Below are 14,084 nucleotides of genomic sequence, written 5' to 3'. Positions count from 1 at the left end.
ATTCGGCAACATAAAAGGATCGCCTCAGCTTAGCTACTCGGCACAGGGTCTCTAATCATACCAGCAATGCTTTTAGACGTCGATAGGATGTGATCTGTTTTAAAAATAAATTTGAAAAAATACGAATATTCGGAATAGCAAATTTTGGCCGCGAAATTCGAGTTATTCGCGAATATTCGAATATGCCATATTCGTAACGAATATTCGAAATGCGAATATTTGTGAGCAACACTACTCATGACACTGTATTAGTGCAGTCAAATCAAGACAATACAATAAACATATAATATACACCACTGTTCAAATAAATGATACTCATATGCAATCCTCTTGGCTGAGGTCTGGTCAATTGTTTAGGTAGCACTCAGCATGCCTGCCTATGCTGTCCAAAGACAGAACATCATCTACTATAGAAAATTTTACAACACGTGGTTTATCACTCGTAGAAAATCCCACCCAATAACAAAACAGAGTGACCTCAGTCTACAGCTAATGGTACAACAACGGTAGTGTTTTATCGGGAATGTGTTTTTGTTCTAGAAGGTACAATTAAAGTCCCATCCACTAGTATCCTCCATCCACCTTGGTTTTGGTGGATTGGCTTGGTAGAGTGCCTCTTTTCTTTGCTCAAACCTGGGATGGTACCCATAGAAGAGTTTTTATGATCATCACAAAGCCACCCCTTGGACTTCTATTGTACTGTTTAACATGGCCATGCACCATTAGCACTACTCCCAAGATAAATTGCAGATTCCTCCATTTGGTTTTTATTCGCAAAGAACCCTTATGGTGGCCAATAATCCATGTAGTCTTCGAGACTAACAATATTTTAGACATGTGAAAGCACAACACTGAGCTGCCTTGTCCTCTGATGTTTTGAACTTGTGCTGCTTGTTCTGCCCTTTTCTAATAGCTGCTGTGTGCCACGGGGGCCTCTTATGACTCCTACCTTTCCATTCCTAGTGTAGAAATAATGAGTCTAATCGTCTTTGTGTGTTTCATCCTCTTTTTCTTTTTTTTTTTCTCCCAACTCCCTTCACACAGATCCGCGTCGTGAAGGCATTCCGTAGCTCTCTCTATGAAGGTTTAGAAAAACCGGACTCTCGAACTTCCATTCACAACTTCATGACCCATCCAGAGTTTAAGATAGAAGATTCTCAGCCTCACATCCCTCTTATTGATGACACAGATCTGGAGGAAGATCCTGCCCTGAAACAAAACTCTAGCCAGCCCCCTTCACCGAACAAGAACAACAATGCGGTTGACAGCGGGATAAACCTCACTACAGAGACCAGCAAATCAGCTACCTCTTCCAGCCCGGGGAGCCCCATTCACAGCCTGGAGACGTCCCTTTAGCTGGAGATGGCACCGCTTCCTTAATTTACCAAAAAAAACAAGGAATACTTGTGTCTGGCTCAGTAAGGTGTTTTCACATTTTGGAGGCCCGGCAGAGGAAGCTGCGTGTCCAAGCAGTGCTGGCAGTGAGATTGTGGCGGGTTTTTCATGACGGCCTGATGCTGCTGCCTCCGGAAAAAAAAACAGAAAGACAAACTAGGAAAAAAAAAAAAAAAACAACAAAGACACCCATGTTCCTGCATGAATGTACACTAACAATCCCTCCTTATACTGCTTTGATTTTTTTTTTTTTTTTTTTTACATACACTTCTGGGACTTTCCTTGCACAGGGATGTGAAAGACAAGAAAGAGAAAGAGTTTTTCCCCAGACAACAGTATTTATCTGGTTAATTGACACATGAGCCACAAAACTGCTAACAGGGCAAAGGACCTCGTGCTCAGACCTTTCTAGTCAAATGCTATTTTTTTTGAAGTTGCAAAGCTTCGACTTGCACAGGGGGATTTTACAGCACCCAAAATGACGAAGGAGCATATACAAAACATTTCTGTAGGAGTGGTGCGTGTGTGAGAGTGTGTGTGTGTGCGCGCGCATGTATGTACAGTATATATATATATATATATATACATACTGTATGTATAAATCCCTTCATATGAACCTGAAGGAAAACAAAAGTACATTGGCATATCTTCGCAGCCAGGGGTGGAAAATTACCCCGTCCTTCCATATATTTTCTGTCTCTTTGAAAAAAAAAAAATTGAAATATGTGTATAAACCCTTTATGCATGCATATGAGAAGGGGAAAACAATGTTCCCTTATGAGAAAATATGAGGTTAAAAGATATTTAAAAAAAAAAAAAAGACAAAAAAATAATAATAATATATAATTATAATACTGCAAGCAGGGTGCACGAAAAAGGTTATGTCTATTTCTATATACTGTGTGTAGTGGAGAACATGCACAAGGCATTCCACCCACTGGACCGTTTCCATGTGCAATGCAGCTGGACATTGCTTCATCAGACCAGCCAAGACCCACACCGACATGGCCCATCCGCCATTGGAACTAGGACAAGGAGTAGATGTTATTGTAAAAACATTGATTGTTTTTACCATTATTTTATTTTCCCCCCATTAGGGGTTACAATAGCAATAATTCCCTTTGTGTCTGACCGCCAAGGTTCTTACCTTGATGGGCTGCTACTACAACACGTTAATTATTCGCTTCTGTAAAAGCTACAGCTTGTTTTATTACATTCATTTTCTTTAGGGATCCTAGACAGACACCCTCAGAGAACACAATACTTTGGCAGGTTGCCTTATTTCAGTCTCAACTATTTAATATAGCGGTTTGTGTACCAGGAAGAAGAATGTAAGTTTACAGTCCTATGACGCTATGGAGTAAAAGGTCGGGACAAAAGGAAAGATTAAAGGCGAAGCAATGTGAAATCACAGTAGCATCATTGCATCGTTTGTTGTGGGGACAGTCTCTTTGAATAGTATACCAATTGTACCCCCATAGCTCTTTCCTTCAAATTATGAGAATTGGAAGCCTCCAAAAAGCGAGCCCTTGGCAGCAGAATAGGAAGCCCCCCCCCAAAGAAAGAGCCCTTGGCACTAGTATAGGAAGCCTCCAAAAGGAAGAGCCCTTGGCACTAGTAAAGGAAGCCTCCAAAGGAAGAGCCCTCGGTATTAGAATAAGAAGCCTCCAAAGAGAAAGCCTTTGGTATTAGAAAAAGAAGCCTTCAAAGGAAGAGCCCTTGGCATTAGAATTAGAAGCCTCCAAAGAAAGAGCCCTTGGCAGCAGAATAGGAAGCCTTCAAAAGATAGAGCCCTTGGCGGCAGAATAGGAAGCCCCCAAAGAACGAGCACTTGGCAGCAGATTGGAAGCCTCCAAAGAATGAGCCCTTGGCACTAGAATAGGAAGCTTCCAAAGAATGAGCCCTTGGCAGCATATTGGAAGCCTCCAAAGAATGAGCCCTTGGCAGCGGATTGGAAGCCTCCAAAGAATGAGCCCTTGGCACTAGAAAAGGAAGCTACTAACAAAAAAAAAAACCTTGGCAGCAGAATAGGAAGCCCCCTAACAAAAAGAACCCTTGGCATTAGTATAGAAAGCCTCCAAAGAAAGAGCCCTTGGCAGCAGAATAGTAAGCCCCCCCCAATGAAAGAGCCCTTGGCGGCAGAATAGTAAGCGTCCCAAAGAGCCCTTGGCAGCAGAAAGGAATGCTGGGAGATGTGCGGGATGACATTAGGGGTACATATAGGTCAGTTTATGTGCAATAAACAACTGTTGGAGCACTCGGCCACTGACACGGCATGCCTTAACGCATCATCATTCTGTCCATTTCTGATATAGTTTAACTAAAATGTGTTATACAAGAACGTAAAGATTTCTATTCTGTTACAGTTAGCAGTGTTGAAAATTATGTACGGGTATACTGAAGACAGAAGGAATCGTATATTTTAGGACTATTAGAGAACTCCCATTCCCACTGTGTAGAACATATTTGCTATAACTGATTGCACAGCAGATTGCTGGAAGCCTCTGAGAATGATCAATATGGATTAGTGTGAATATAAAAAAAAAAAAGAGAAAAGCTCAGTTCACATAACAAAAAATCTAGTTTAAAAATACGTCAAAGTTTACAAAAAAAATAAAAAAAATTAGTTTTAATTTAAATAGAGACATATTTTTGTAATAATAATGTGAGAGCTCGAGTTAAAACTTTGGGGTTATTCTATAGAATTAAGAACAAAAGACCAGAAAAATGTATAATAAGCGATTTAATTGTAAGTTTTATTTTTTCACATAGACCTGTAATTAATAATAAATACCATTAAAGTAGAAACTTAAAATACCAAAAAAAAAAAAAGGTTTACAAAAGCAGTAAGAAATTCCATAACTATATTTTGCGCAGGGCATATTTTCATTGTCAACAAAGTTGCCTTTTTTTATGTTTTTTTTTTTATACATGATAAAAATGGCAAAAATGCATTAATTACATTTTCTGCATGATCCACACTGTTTAACAATAAACCAAATCCTTCAAAAGCAATTTATTAGCCCGATTAGGAAAAGCCCCCAACAAGTGATTTAAAGAGTTTGATAAATAGGTCCCCCCCCCCCCCATGCCCAGACAAATAGGTGTCTTTATCTTGTATAGGGTAGCTTTAATTAAACTATTTCGGACTCTGAAGTTGGGTGGATTCACTTCTATTCTCAGTCTATAAATTGATGGTGGCTGTAAAAAGATAATTAGTTAAAATACCAATTGTGTCCCCAAAGTGCTTTCCTCTAAATTAGGAGAATAGGAAGCCTCCAAAGAAAGAGCACTTGGCAGCAGAACAGAAATCCTCTAAAGAAAGAACCATTGGCAGCAGAATAGGAAGCTTCCAAAAAAAAAGGGCCATTGGCAGAATAGGAATCCTCCAAAAAAAATAAAAAATAAACTAATTGGCAGCAGAATAGGAAGCCTCCAAAAAAAGAGCCATTGGCAGCAGAATAGGAAGCCTTCAAAGAAAGGGGCCCAAAGAAAGAGAGCAGAAAGGATTGTTGGGAGATGTGTGGGATGCCCAAATACTCAGAATCCCCAAACAGGTTTCTCACCCCTCCACTGCATCGACAAACAGGTGGATTTATCTTGTATCGGGTAACTTTAAAAAAACATGTTTCGAACTCTAAAGTTGGGTGGCTCTACTTCTATTCTTAGTCCATAACTGATGTTGGTTGTAAAAAAGATGTATGGATAAGATACCAATTGTGCCATCGAAGGTCTTTCCTCCAAATTTTGAGAATAGGAAGACTCCAAAGAAAGAGCCATTGGCAGCAGACTAGGAAGCCTCCGAAAAAAAAAAAACTAATTGGCAGCAGACTAGGAAGCCTCCAAAAAAAGAGCCATTGGCAGCAGAATAGGAAGCTTCCAAAGAAGGAGGCCCAAAGAACGAGAGCAGAAAGGACTGCTGGGAGATGTGTGGGATATCCAAATACTCAGAATCCCCAAACAGGTTTCTCCCCCCTCCACTGCATCGACAAACAGGTGGATTTATCTTGTATCGGGTAACTTTAAAAAAACATGTTTCGAACTCTAAAGTTGGGTGGCTCTACTTCTATTCTTAGTCCATAACTGATGTTGGTTGTAAAAAAGATGTATGGATAAGATACCAATTGTGCCATCGTCGAAGGTCTTTCCTCCAAATTTTGAGAATAGGAAGACTCCAAAGAAAAAGCCATTGGCAGCGGAATAGGAAGCCTCCAAAAAAAAGAGCCATTGGCAGCAGAATATGAAGCCTACAAAGAAATAGTCATTGGCAGCAGAAAGAGCCTCAATGAAAAAAGAGCAGAAAGGGCTGCTGGGAGATGTGTAGAATGCCCAATTACTCAGAATCCCCAAATAGGTTTCTCACCCCTCCACTGCACCGACAAACAGGTGGATTTATCTTGTATCGGGTAACTTTAAAAAAACATGTTTCGAACTCTAAAGTTGGGTGGCTCTACTTCTATTCTTAGTCCATAACTGATGTTGGTTGTAAAAAAGATGTATGGATAAGATACCAATTGTGCCATCGAAGGTCTTTCCTCCAAATTTTGAGAATAGGAAGACTCCAAAGAAAGAGCCATTGGCAGCAGACTAGGAAGCCTCCGAAAAAAAAAAAACTAATTGGCAGCAGACTAGGAAGCCTCCAAAAAAAGAGCCATTGGCAGCAGAATAGGAAGCTTCCAAAGAAGGAGGCCCAAAGAACGAGAGCAGAAAGGACTGCTGGGAGATGTGTGGGATATCCAAATACTCAGAATCCCCAAACAGGTTTCTCACCCCACCACTGCATCGACAAACAGGTGGATTTATCTTGTATCGGGTAACTTTAAAAAAACATGTTTCGAACTCTAAAGTTGGGTGGCTCTACTTCTATTCTTAGTCCATAACTGATGTTGGTTGTAAAAAAGATGTATGGATAAGATACCAATTGTGCCATCGTCGAAGGTCTTTCCTCCAAATTTTGAGAATAGGAAGACTCCAAAGAAAAAGCCATTGGCAGCGGAATAGGAAGCCTCCAAAAAAAAGAGCCATTGGCAGCAGAATATGAAGCCTACAAAGAAATAGTCATTGGCAGCAGAAAGAGCCTCAATGAAAAAAGAGCAGAAAGGGCTGCTGGGAGATGTGTAGAATGCCCAATTACTCAGAATCCCCAAATAGGTTTCTCACCTCTCCACTGCACCAACAAGTAACGTTATTGGACCTGTTTCAGACTCTGAAGTTGGGTGGCTCCACTTCTATTCTTAGTCCACAATTGATGGTGGCTGTTAATAGATGTATAGATAAGATGTAGAAAAACGAAAAAACAATGGCGCGACTATGAATCCGATCAAACTGAATCCAAAGCATGGAAAAAGACGTCAATTTTTATCCAAATATAATTTCGAATTTTTGCAAATTTAATAGGAACCTCTTTAGTAAACCAGTCCATATGGAAGGAAGGTTTAGGAGTGCGGCAGATTGAAGATGTGAGGAGTTTGCGCTGCTAATAATTCTAAAAGTCACCGTGGCCGTTTTACTAAACTCGTGAGGGAACCATAACTCGCAAAACTTTAACCAGCTCTCAAAAGTAAATTAAATTAAGCCCTCAGATGTCCCCTTTTACTAATACGGATGGTCCTTGGTATCGAAGTATCTCAAGGAAGAACTGTTCTTTCTCCCCCAAAGCAAACAGATTCAGATACTCACCCCATTCTACACATTGTGAGGAGGAAACATGAAAGTTGACTTAAAAAACTCTTAAAAATATGGCTACTAATGACTACCCCCTCCAGGCCTGAGGCCCCGTACACACGACCGAGAAACTCGACGGGCAAAACACATAGTTTTTCTCGTCGAGTTTCTCGTTCGGCTGTCAAAAAACTCGTCGAGCCAAATTTCCCTATTGCCCAACGAGGAAATAGAGAACATGCTCTCTTTTTGGCTCGACGAGTTTCCCGACGGGTTTCTCGGCGAAAAGTGTACACACGACCGGTTTTCTCGGCAGAATACGTCTCCCATAGGGTTTCTTGCTGGATTCTGCCGAGAAAACCGGTCGTGTGTACGGGGCCTCAGTGTTTTTTTTTTTGCCAAATGATCCCTCTTCTGAAGTCACGGCTGTAGGTTTCTTTGATGAGGCTCGGGACGGGCAGCAGGATTCAGCTCCTGCCCATTGACATTCCAACATTCGAAAAATGACCAGGGAATGACAGAAACAAGGCAAATACCAAGATAACCACATCAAAGTATTTTGTATTTCTGTTTTTTGTTTTTTAGAATAAAATGATCTGACTTTGATTTTACACATGACGAAAAACCCGACCTGTTGTATCACAACTGCCATTCGAAGCATGTATCTGAGCAATAAGTACGCCTGTCAGTCATCTCTCGGACTGCACAAGCCATGCCCTCGATCTCCAGGCCGTGCCCAATGACTTTAGGACATTTTAGGCAGTTAAGATGTATATAGTGTGACTGCATGCATTGTCTTTTGTAGCAAACACTGATGCTCAAAGGAGCAGCTCAATGCACACAGAGCCTGGTGCCTACGTGATTCCATACAACATGTAGTAGTGTGTAAAAAAAAAAACATTCATGAGCTGCCATTCAGGAATCTTCTTAACAACCAAAAAAAAAAACTAATAAAAAAAAAAAACGCTGAAAGTCCAGAGAAATGAGCCGGGTTTTTTCCGAGGGGACGGCTATTCCTCCCACACAATGATGGCGCGCTGCGTACTTTGTTTGTAGTAAGGAAGATTCATCACTTGCAAAAATCGCTTTCTGTATCTTTGTCTGTCCCCCCTTTCTACGAAATGTTTGCACGCATATTCACATGCCTAAAAGAATAACAGCTCCCTGATGTGAGTGGCGTTCAGGAAATGGAATTAATGTGTATTTTTTTTTTTCAAAAAGCTCGTTATAAACACAAATGTGCTTTCTACATTCTGTAATTAGCAGCATGGGAGATGTGAAAAAAAAATAAAAATAGGCAAAAAATATAAATATATACAAAGATATATAAATATATAAATATATATAAAAAAGAAAAAAACGGTACAGTTGTCCATTCGGTAAACGATTTCCTCTATCTATGCTAAAAAAAGAAAAAAAAAAAAAGACTGCTTTACTGTTTAAGATTTTTTTTTTTTTTTTTTAGCAGTGAGGGAGAAAATCTTTTTTTTTTTTTTTTTTTGGTTCACCCATTTTTACATACTTTTTTTAAATTCTAGATAATACTAATTGTAAATAAAATAAAAAAAGCCGTTATGTCTATTGTTCATTTAATACTATGCAAAAAGGTTATGCTGTATCGCTGTTCCTCCTCCTGCAGTGTGATACTGGAATGTTTGTGGTTTCAAACAAGCAAAATTGAAAAAAACAAAGAAAAAAAAAAAAAAACACAAAAAGAAAAAAAAATTAATAAAATAAAAATAAATACAAAAAAGATTTACCAATGTACATGATTTTATAAAAATGAGGACACAGTGATGCCGAGCTCCTACTCTTGCTGCTCTGATTGTCTTTTTGGATGACTCCGTGGCAGGAGCACAAGTGGAAACATTTAAGCGTTGAAAAAAATAAATAAAAGAAAAAAATAAAATGAAAAAAATAAATAAATTCACAAAGCAGCATGAACCTGGTGGTCCGGAGTCACTATTATTATTATCTGCTTGTATTGTGTCACATCTGACTTGCTTACACCACAGCACGTTCCTACGATATGCAATGAAAATGGAGATGGAGACACATCAACGTTCCTATGGCACTAAAAGAGCAATCGTCGGTTTATCGTCTGTTGGATGTCTATGAGAGGGGGGGGTGCCTGTTGGTAATTTACAGCAGGGGCGGGGAGGACCTGATGGGGGTACACTTTCCTCCGTAACACACTTCTATTTTGGTCGAACTTGCACTTCGGGTTGGTAGAGCCGGGGGGGCTGTGTGACGTCTGAACTGTGATTGGCTGTACTGGGACCAACAGCTTGATAGGGGAGGTGCTGTCTGAACACTACTTTGTAATTTGCTGTATTGAGACCAACAGATTAACCACTTAAAGCGGAGGTTCACCCTAAAAACATGTATATACCATTACATTCAGCATACTTCCGACATGTACAGTATGGGCCAGATTCACAAACAATTACGGCGGCATAACGTATCCCCTTTACGTTACTCCGCCGCAAGTGCTTGATTCACAAAGCACTTGCGTGTAAACTTGCGGCGGCGTAGCGTAAAGCCGTCCGACGCAAGCCCGCCTAATTCAAATGGGGCGTGTACCATTTAAATTAGGCACGTTCCCGCGCCGAACGTTCTGCGCATGCTCCGTTAGGAAATTTCCCGCCGTGCTTTGCGCGAAATTACGGCGCCCCGACGTGTTTTTTGAACAGCGACGTGCGTTACGTCCTTTCGTATTCCCGGACGTCTTACGCAAAAAATAAATTGAAATTCGACGCGGGAACGACGGCCATACTTTAACATGGCTGGTCTAAATCTAAGCCATGAAATATCAGGCTTAAGTTTGCGACGGGAAAAACCGACTAGCGACGACGTAAGAGAATGCGACGGACGCGCGTACCTTCGTGGATCGCCGTAAACAGCTAATTTGCATACCCGATGCGGAAAACGACGCAAACTCCACCCAGCGGTCGCCGAAGTATTGCATCCAAAGATCCGAAGGCGTACGAAGCCGTAAGCCTGTCGGATCTTAGCCAAAAGCCGTCGTATCTTTGTTTGTGAATTACAAATAAAGATACGACGCGGCAAATTTGAAAGTACGCCGGAGTATCAGCAGATACTCTGGCGTACTTTTTCTGTGAATCTGGCCCTATGTTCTTTGTTTTGTTTTTTCGCTGTACATAGCGTATTATTGTTCTTTTCCACCCAGCCTCCGGGTTCTCACTCCCGCGGGAGTAGGCGTTACTATGCAGCGGCGCAATGTCACCTTGGACTTAGCCTAGATGATTGACGTGCTTGATAAAAACTTTCCCCCTGGCGCATAAGGCGCGTCACGAGTTCCAAAAACAGCCGAACTGGGAGTCGGCTCTATACGGCGCCTGCGCAGTCAGCTCTACGCGGCTCCTAGTCTGTGCGCAGGTGCCGTATAGGGCCGACTCCCAGTTTGGCTATTTTCGGAACTTGTGACGCGCCTTATCCGCCCCGGGGGAAAGTTTTTATCAAGCACGTCAATCATCTAGGCTAAGTCCCAGGTGACATTGCGCCGCTGCATAGGAACGCCTACTCCCGTGGGAGCGAGTACACGGAAACGGGGTGGAAAAGAACAATAATACGGTATGTACAGCGGAAAAAAAAAAAAAAAAAAAAAAAAAAAAAAAAAGAACAGCATACTGTACATTTTAGAAGTATGCTGAATGTAATGGTATATACATGTTTTTAGGGTGAACCTCCGCTTTAAGGACCGAACCTCTTTCTGAGATTTGTTCTTTTCAAGTTAAAAACATTTTTTTTTTGCTAGAAAATTATTTAAAACCCCCAAACATTATAAACAAAAAAGATCTAACACCCTAGAGAATAACATGGCGGTCGTTGCAACACTTTTTGTCACACGGTATTTGAGCAGCAGTCTTACAAGCGCACTTTTTTTTGAAAAAAAAAAAAACACTTTTTTTAATTAAACAATAAGACAACAGTAAAGTTAGCCCAATTTTTTTTATATTGTGAAAGATAATGTTACGCCGAGTAAATTGATACCCAACATGTCGCGCTTCAAAATTGCGCCCGCTCGTGGAATGGCGACAAACTTTTACCCTAAGAAATCTCCATAGGCCACGTTTAAAAATATTCTACAGGTTGCATGTTTTGAGTTGCGGAGAAGGTCTAGGGCGAGAATTATTGCTCTCGCTCTACCAATCGCGGCGATCCCTCACGTGTGTGGTTTGAACACCGTATGCGTTCGCTTCTGCACGCGAGCTCGGCGGGACGGGGTGGGTTTAAAAAAAAAAAAAAAAAAAACTTATTGATTTTACCTTTTATTTTAATTTCTTACACTATTCTTTTTTTTTTAAAGTGTCACTTTTATTCCTATTACAAGGAATGTAATAGAAAAGAAGCATGACAGGTCCTCTTAAATATGAGATCTGGGAGTCAAAAATACCTCAGATCTCATATTTAGACTTAAATGCAATAATAATAATAATCAAAAAAAATCCCAATAAGCGTATATTGATTGGTTTGCGCAAAGGTTATAGCGTCTACAAACTGTGGGATATTTGTATTTATTTTTCTTCACTAGTAATGGCGGCAATCAGCGACTTATAGTGGGACTGCAATATTGCGGCGGACATTCAAAGCACCTAAGTGACACTTTTTGGGGACCAGTGACACTAATACAGTGATCAGTGTTAAAAGTATGCACTGTCACTGTACTAATGACACTGGCTGGGAAGGGGTTAACATCAGGGGCGATCAAAGGGTTAAATGTGTTCCTAGCCCGTGTGTTCTCACAGTGTGGGAGGTGCTTTTACTAGGGGAAGGCTTGGATCCTTGTCCCCGCTTTGCAGGAACACAGGATCCATGCCTTTCCCTACTGACAGAACGGCGATCCGCCTTGTTTACATAGGCAGAACACCATTCTGTCTCTCTGCTGGATCATCAGCGGGGGACAACGGATCCAACGTACCCACCACTGGGCTCCCGATGTGTGTGATCACAGTGGGAGAAAGCCGCCGGCAGAGTGCATGCGCCGCCTACCCAGAAGAGCCGGATCACAAATCCATTTTGGAATGAGGCTGTAACATAACAAAAATGTGGAAAAAGTTAAGCGCTGCGAATACTTTCCAGATGCACTGTATACAGTATCTCACAAAAGTAAGTACACCCCTCACATTTTTGTAAATATTTTATTCACTCTTTTCATGTGACAACACTGAAAAAATTCTCAGAAGAGATACGACGGCGAATCTCTGCGTTGCGCGGTCGTATCTATGCGCCTGATTCTTAGGCCCCGTACACACGAGAGGATCGATCCGCTGAAAACGGTCCGCCGTTTAACTGTGTTACACCGTCGGATCGTAACTGCATATTTACGCTGGCCGCTAGGTGGCGCTTCCGTCGAATTCCGCGTCGAGTATGCAAATTAGCTAGATACGCGAATTCCCGAACGTAACCCCGGCCGACGCAGTAAAGTTACGCCGTTTAGGCTTTTCCCGGCGTATAGTTGCCCCTGCTATATGGTGGCATAAGTGCGGCGTAACAATGTTAAGTATGGCCGCCGTTCCCGCGTCGAAATTTGAAAAAGTTACGTTGTTTGCGTAAGTCGTGGGGCTGGACGTCATTTACGTTCACGTCGAAACCAGTGACGTCCTTGCGGCGTACTTTGGAGCAATGCACACTGGGAAATTCCACGGACGGGGCATGCGCCGTTCGGGAAAAACGTCAATCACGTCGGGGTCACAGTAGATTTACATAAAACACGCCCCCCTGATCCAAATTTGAATTAGGCGGGCTTACGCCGGCCGATTTACGCTGCGCCGCCGCAACTTACGGAGCAAGTGCTTTGAGAATACAGCACTAATACTGCCTGTCTAAGTTGCGGCGGCGTAACGTAAATCGGATACGTTACGCCGCCGCAAAGATGCGCCGCTGGACGAGAATCTGGCCCTTTGTATTTACAATGTTGTGTAGTGAGTGTGCAGCTTGTATAACAGTGTAAATTTGCCGTCCCCTCAAAATAACTCAACACCCAGCCATTAATGTCTAAGCCGCTGGCAACAAAAGTGAGGACACCCCCTAAGTAAAAATGTCCAAACTGGGCCCAATTAGCCATTTTCCCTCCCCGGTGTCATGTGACTCGTTAGTGTTACAAGGTCTCAGGTGTGAATGGGGAGCAGGTGTGTTAAATTTGGTGTTATCACTCTCACTCTCTCATACTGGTCACTGGAAGTTCAACATGACACCTCATGGCAAAAAACTCTCTGAGGATCTGAAAAAAAGAATTGTGTCTCTATGGCGGCCACACATAATATTCCCACTTTGGACCAAGGTGATGAGGAGGGAGGGGGCAACCAAGGTGATGAGGGAGGGGGGGGGCAACCAAGGTGATGAGGAGGGGGGGGGGGGGCAACCAAGGTGATGAGGAGGGAGGGGGGGGGCAACCAAGGTGATGAGGAGGGAGGGGGGGGCAACCAAGGTGATGAGGAGGGGGCAACCAAGGTGATGAGGAGGGGGCAACCAAGGTGATGAGGAGGGGGGGGGGCAACCAAGGTGATGAGGAGGGAGGGGGGGACAACCAAGGTGATAAGGAGGGAGGAGGGGGGGGACAACCAAGGTGATAAGGAGGGAGGGGGGGGGACAACCAAGGTGATGAGGAGGGAGGGGGGGGGACAACCAAGGTGATGAAGAGGGAGGGGGGGGACAACCAAGGTGATGAGGAGGGAGGGGGGGACAACCAAGGTGATGAGGAGGGAGGGGGGGGGGGACAACCAAGGTGATGAGGAGGGAGGGGGGGACAACCAAGGTGATGAGGAGGGAGGGGGGGGGGACAACCAAGGTGATGAGGAGGGAGGGGGGGGGGGGACAACCAAGGTGATGAGGAGGGAGGGGGGGACGACAACCAAGGTGATGAGGAGGGAGGGGGGGACAACCAAGGTGATGAGGAGGGAGGGGGGGGAACCAAGGTGATGAGGAGGGAGGGGGGGGGACAACCAAGGTGATGAGGAGGGAGGGGGGGACAACCAAGGTGATGAGGAGGGAGGGGGGGACAACCA

The 14,084-nt window shown here is 42.9% G+C and overlaps 1 protein-coding gene across 11 annotated transcripts in view; it reads left to right on the top strand.

The window, feature by feature from the left end:
- The window catches only part of ATP2B2 (ATPase plasma membrane Ca2+ transporting 2), a 226,662-nt gene extending 220,649 nt beyond the window's left edge, over positions 1–6,013 (top strand). For 6 of the 11 annotated variants that reach the window (XM_040358825.1, XM_040358831.1, XM_040358823.1 and 3 more), the window contains one exon: positions 1,045–6,013. Coding sequence is in view for 8 of the 11 variants with exons in the window: in XM_040358831.1 (XP_040214765.1) it covers positions 1,045–1,356 (312 nt within the window). In the remaining 3 variants the exon portion in view is untranslated. The remainder of the gene's footprint in view (positions 1–1,044) is intronic. The other 5 variants (XM_040358824.1, XM_040358830.1, XM_040358828.1 and 2 more) reach the window with 3 other exon arrangements.
- The last annotated feature ends 8,071 nt before the right edge of the window (positions 6,014–14,084 follow it).

The sequence above is a fragment of the Rana temporaria genome, chromosome 7 (assembly GCF_905171775.1).
Source record: "Rana temporaria chromosome 7, aRanTem1.1, whole genome shotgun sequence".
NCBI lineage: Eukaryota > Metazoa > Chordata > Amphibia > Anura > Ranidae > Rana > Rana temporaria.
Note: the sequence above shows the minus strand (reverse complement) of the source record. Positions and strands in the feature narration are given on the sequence as shown.